The 5,427-nt window shown below is 49.3% G+C and overlaps 1 protein-coding gene across 1 annotated transcript; it reads right to left on the bottom strand.

The window, feature by feature from the left end:
- Window positions 1–748: 748 nt before the first annotated feature.
- On the bottom strand, window positions 749–2,611 carry LOC123051505 (probable serine/threonine-protein kinase PBL18). Its single transcript, XM_044474396.1, has 2 exons — window positions 2,235–2,611; window positions 749–2,118 (listed from the first exon to the last, which is right to left on the bottom strand). The coding sequence occupies exons 1-2, from the start codon at window positions 2,302–2,304 to the stop codon at window positions 959–961; spliced, it is 1,230 nt and encodes a 409-aa protein (XP_044330331.1). The 5' UTR covers window positions 2,305–2,611; the 3' UTR covers window positions 749–958.
- Window positions 2,612–5,427: the final 2,816 nt, after the last annotated feature.

The raw sequence follows: 5,427 nt of genomic DNA, 5'->3' as shown, positions 1-5,427 counted from the left end.
AAAGTGCAAAGTCTGAGGGGTACAAGGGCTACAACCCAACAACAAACAACACCCCCACAAGTGCAAGCAAACACAAACCCTAGTGGACCAGCGACTCGGGACATTTAGCCCCAACCGTGTACTAGGTAAATAGCACCACACTTTACAAGGTCTATAACAAGAATGAGCTAGTTGAACCTATTCTCAAACACTCTAACGTTGTGTTCTTTCCAGATGGACCAAGCAACTAGGATGATCATGTCATTCAGCTTGTTTTTCTCGACGACTAGGATGCCGGTTCTAGCCGAGGACTACCGATCCGAGAGAGGTGCGTCAATGGCGAGGGAGATCGCCCCGGCCCCAGCCGAGCGATTTGCTCCGTCTGATGTTAGAGATTGAGCATCCGGCTAGCAGGCGTGTGGTCAGTATCTTCAGCACGACAGAGCAAAGGATGTAGCGCTCGTTATGGGGAAGCCCTCGTTTGGCAAAGCGAACGGCAGTCCGGACCCTCTTGCGCACCACAAGATGAACTTTTTGTTTACTGCATCGACATTCATATTCATGTATGTACATAATTCTTTTGGATATGGCCATATGGGGCTAGGAAGTGTTCACTGGTCAGTTAACCTGAAAACGTTGATGCTGCCAGCATGGCGAAAATTATGCAATTTGCAAGCCAGTGATGTGTACACGGCTACACTGAGACAATGGATGGTCGCCGTCCAATCTCTGTGCAGTCCGGAGCTACTTCTAATAAACTCCTAATAACTTGACAAAAAAAATTCCCAACAGAAGGGAGGAAAGAAAATCTTGACCCGTACCCAAATGTACGTACGCTCATGCTTCCAATATTCCAAACGGCTGAAACGAGAGAGAGAAAAGATGTCCAATTTCCAATCTACAAATTCTATTCTACTGCACAGACGAACACACTAATTGAACACAGTAATTAAATGAACCGAGTCTCCTAGCTAGCTAGCTAGGCTTTGTTTCGACGGTGGCCTCTGTGCACCAGCGCCGCCGACGCGGCCGGCGATCTCGACGTCGTCGTCGTCGAGGAGGAGGAGAAGGACTTGGCGGCGCTTGGCTGCAGCAGGAGCTCGAGGGAGGGTAGGACGTCGTCGGCCATGGAGGGGCGGCTCTTAGGGTCGTTCTGGAGGCAGCGGAGCGCGAGCGCGGCCATGTCCTGCGCCTGCCTCTTGGGGTACTGCCCGCCGAGCCTGGTGTCCATGACCCGTATCACCTTGCGCCGCTCCCCCTGCAGCATCGGCATCGCCCAGTCCACCAGCAGCTCCGACGCCACCCCGCGGGCCTCGTCGAGCGCGCGCCGCCCGGTCATGAGCTCCAGGAGCACCACCCCGAAGCCGTAGACGTCGCTCTTGGCCGAGAGGTGGCCCGTGGCGACGTACTCCGGCGCGGCGTACCCGCGCGTGCCGACGACGCGGGTGGAGACGTGGGTCTTGCCGCCGGTGGGGCCGGCCCGGGCGAGGCCGAAGTCGGAGAGCTTGGCGCGGTGGTCGGGGCCGAGCAGCACGTTGGAGGACTTGAGGTCCCGGAAGATGACGTCGCGGGAGTGGAGGAAGGCGAGGCCGCGGGCGACGTCGACGGCGACGGACAAGCGCGTGGACCACGGCAGCGGCGGCTGGCTGCCCCGCCGGAACAGGTGGTTCTCGAGGCTGCCGCGGGGCATGTACTCGTAGACCAGCAGCTTGTTGCTGTCGGAGTCGGAGCAGTAGCCGACGAGCTTGACGAGGTTGTCGTGGTGGAGGTCGCCGAGGTAGGTGACCTCGGTGAGCCACTCCCTGTGGCCCTGGAAGCTCTCCTTCTTGAGCTTCTTGATGGCCACCATCATGGCGTTGGTGGCGCCGGGCCTGGCGGGGGCGAGCGTGGTCTCGTCGATCCACCCCTTGTACACGCACCCGAACCCGCCCTCCCCGAGGTAGGACGCGGAGCCGAAGTTCTTGGTGGCCGCCCGCAGGTCCGCCATGCTGAACGACTTGAGCGACGCCGGCGGCACCGCCTGCGCCTCCCCCGCCGCCGTCGGCGCCTCCGCCGGCTGCGGCGGCTTGTCCGGGCCGGAGCTGCTCCGGCGCGACGCCTTCGAGTTGGAGTTGGAGGTGCTGCTCCTCGGGTTCACCTCTGAACGAAACACAATCCACACATCCACATGATTAATTCCCTCCCTTGATCGATGATCTCTCTCGCGACAAGAAATCAAGAAACAAAGAGATCGAGGACGGCGGCGAGCGGCTTACTTGATTGGAAGGGAGTGGAGGCGCTGGCGCACTTGGCGGAGCCGCCCATGCACACACAAAAGTTTCCCATGGCCGGTGCAGCTTATCCGCTCAGCTACCCAGGCGCTGAAGAGCTCCGGTTGATCCAAATGGAGCAACAAGTCACAGTACGGAGGACGAAGAGGGAAGAGGGATATAGCGAGGGGGGAGCGACCGGACAGGTTCGTTGGGTTGGCGCCTCTGATGACTTCTCGAGAGTGATATGCGGCAGCACCGGCAGCAGCTTGCTTGCATCGATCGCTCCGTTGACTGACCACGGCCACGCCCGCCCGCCTTCTCCACGGGGCTTCCGCTTTGGCGTAGCAAGTCAAGCACGAGCCGCCCTACACGTCGATCTCCAGCCTCAGCCTCTTGATTAAAACGTGTAGGATATTTTATATACATGTATGTATATCTTCATAATTTCCACCGCTAGAAACCACGGCGTACGTATTTTTGTTGTGTTCCGCTAGCTGCTGCCGAAGGCATGTCCACGTCGCCAAGTTGCAGTTTTGGGAGGGTTTCGCCTTTTGGGGCGTGGAAAGGTAAGTAGCATGGGGAGAAAATTGTCCGGGGAAGGAGAAAGGAACGTGCAACAAGTTACGGTTGCTTCAAAATTCCAATGTTGATATCGCATGTTCTCAAGCTATGAGAACAAGCTTTTTTATATACTACTAAATGGACAAATTGTTACAACATGGGTGAGCACGTTTTTAGAATATTATGTATTACGTTCTGTTTTGCGGGGAATGTGCGAACTTGAAAAATGAATTCCCAGTCAACTAAAAAGACATATGCGCAAGCGATCGTTTTCTCAGCTACGTGTACCCTCATTTGCGTAGTCACCAGATGGTAGGGCCTCTTTGATTCATAGAGAAATGGAGGGAAATAGTAGAAAACAGGAAATTTGGCTTTGGTGGCACAATGTATCCATTTGATTCTGAAGAAAAAAAGGCATATAGAAAAGAGGATGAATTTATTATTTTTTCTTCGGTTTTAGTTTCAGAAAAAAGAAATTTTACGATCCATTCAATCTTCTACTTGGCATTTCTATGCAGTACGACCATGGCAAAGTTCATAAGTTGCACAATGACAACCTAACCATACTTTTCGCATATGCTTTACAGTTGATTTGAGTGTTGAGCAGGCTTTCGCATATGCACATGGAGCCCTACAATATTTGTGTGGTTTTACGGTTCGTACATTTTCGAAACCCCCCACAACAAAGAAACCAAAAAGAAAAAAGAAACCTGGAATAATAAGAAGTTGGTGTCGCTCTCATGCTTCCATGGCAATTGGTACCAGGAAGGACAAGAGCGAACAAGTGTGAGGCAGACGGTATTGTTGTGGTTCACGTGACATCTCGCGGGATCCATCTTTTTTTTTTTTTTGAAAGACCAAGCAAGCTGCTAGCATTTCATTGATTTAGCAGAGGAGAGCGGAAACAAGGTTGATCAGGTGATCGGGTGGAATGCCCATAGGCTCTACCCTAGGCTAATTTCTCGCATCACTTGCCCCAAAGGGGTGCTCAAAACACTTTGCTCCGGCCAAACGCCATAGCTCTATGCTTAGCCTGATTTTCTTGATGACATCCTCTGCATTGGCTTCTTTTCCTCTGAATGTGCAGCAATTTCTTTCGTGCCAAATTTCCCAACGGACAAGAATCAGCATGGACCGGATGGCCATCGCACATTGAGATTTTTCTGCTAGTGTTTGGACATGGCGCTCTTGTTAGTTAACATTTCAAGTGATATTTGGTACGTTCTACGGTGTCTGACTATTGGCATTTGGATACCGTCAATGGCTTGCCTGCGTACAGCTCGGCGCCATACACTGACCTCTTCTTCATTTTCCTAACACATCACGCATTGAGGACGACCGAGGGGATACAATAATGAATCTACAAGTTTATGTGTACGAATAAATTTGTAAATTGTAAAATGAACCGGCAATTAGTTAATTCTCAATTAATGAGATTATACTTTTTCAATAGATTTATACTATTTTTCCCTTTTTCACTAGATTTTTTAACAAAACCGATTTGTCGGTCAACTAAGACATAAGCATATTAACACAAAGCCAATGCATTTTCAGTTATGTGTATTCATGTGTGGGTCATCCTTGAATTGTGAGGGCCTATTTGTTTCATAGGGAAAATGGAGGAAAAACATAGACATAGGAAAAAAATTGGTGACACAACTTATCTATTTGGTTCAAAGAAATTGATTATAGAAAAATTGAGATTTTCTTCTTTGCTTTGAGTTTCAGAAGAAAAATAATACAATCCACTCAGACTTCTATTTTCTTGCGATGGATATTTTACGTACTCTTGTAAATGCTCTTTGTATATCTTAATACAAATGACAAACATGACATGTGCGTGTTCCGGGGAAATGCAGTAAGAACAAGGCTTAGATAACAACAAACTAACCTTACTTTTTCATATGTTTTATCTTGATTTGACTATGCTTTTATGATTGAAGTGTTTTTCGTATTCTTTCAGATTAAACACTGGATTCCACAAAATTCTCGTGTTTTCACTAACCTCTGTTCTGCACATGCAACCCTATAATATTCCTATGTACTCCCTTCGTTCCTGCCAAAACGTCTTATATTTAGGAACAGAGGGAGTATTTACTACTCATACATTTTTGAAACCCTACAACATTCCGATGTTTTCACAATTCGTACATATTTTCGTAACGGTCCTAATCAACGAAGCTAAAGAAACAGAGAGGGCGGTAGAAGTAAAACCTGGAATTGCCGAAGCTGGTGCATATTGCAGAAGTTGGTTCCATGGCAATTAAGAACCGGGCATGTGTGAAAAGCGGACAGTATCACCGTGGTTCAAGTGACATCTCTTAGGATTGACTACTAAGTATTTGTACATGTCGCTGTTAATTAACATTTCAAGTGACACTTCGTACGTCCTACGGTATCTGCTTCATACAGTCGCCATTTGGATACCGTCAGTGGCTCGCCTGTGCACAGCTCACACCCATTACACACATTGACCTCTATTTTCCCCATATCGATACATCACGCATCGAGCGAAGATTGAATGGAAGTCAAGGCCGGCGAGGCGATCCGATGATGGATCTGCATGCATTTTATATGCCGATTCGTTGTCTATCTCTAGGAATTCTCAACAAACGGAGCAGACGTAAGCAGTTGA

The sequence above is a fragment of the Triticum aestivum genome, chromosome 2D (genome assembly GCF_018294505.1).
Source record: "Triticum aestivum cultivar Chinese Spring chromosome 2D, IWGSC CS RefSeq v2.1, whole genome shotgun sequence".
NCBI lineage: Eukaryota > Viridiplantae > Streptophyta > Magnoliopsida > Poales > Poaceae > Triticum > Triticum aestivum.
The sequence above is the reverse complement of the archived record's forward strand: the minus strand, read 5'-3'. Positions and strand labels throughout refer to the sequence as shown.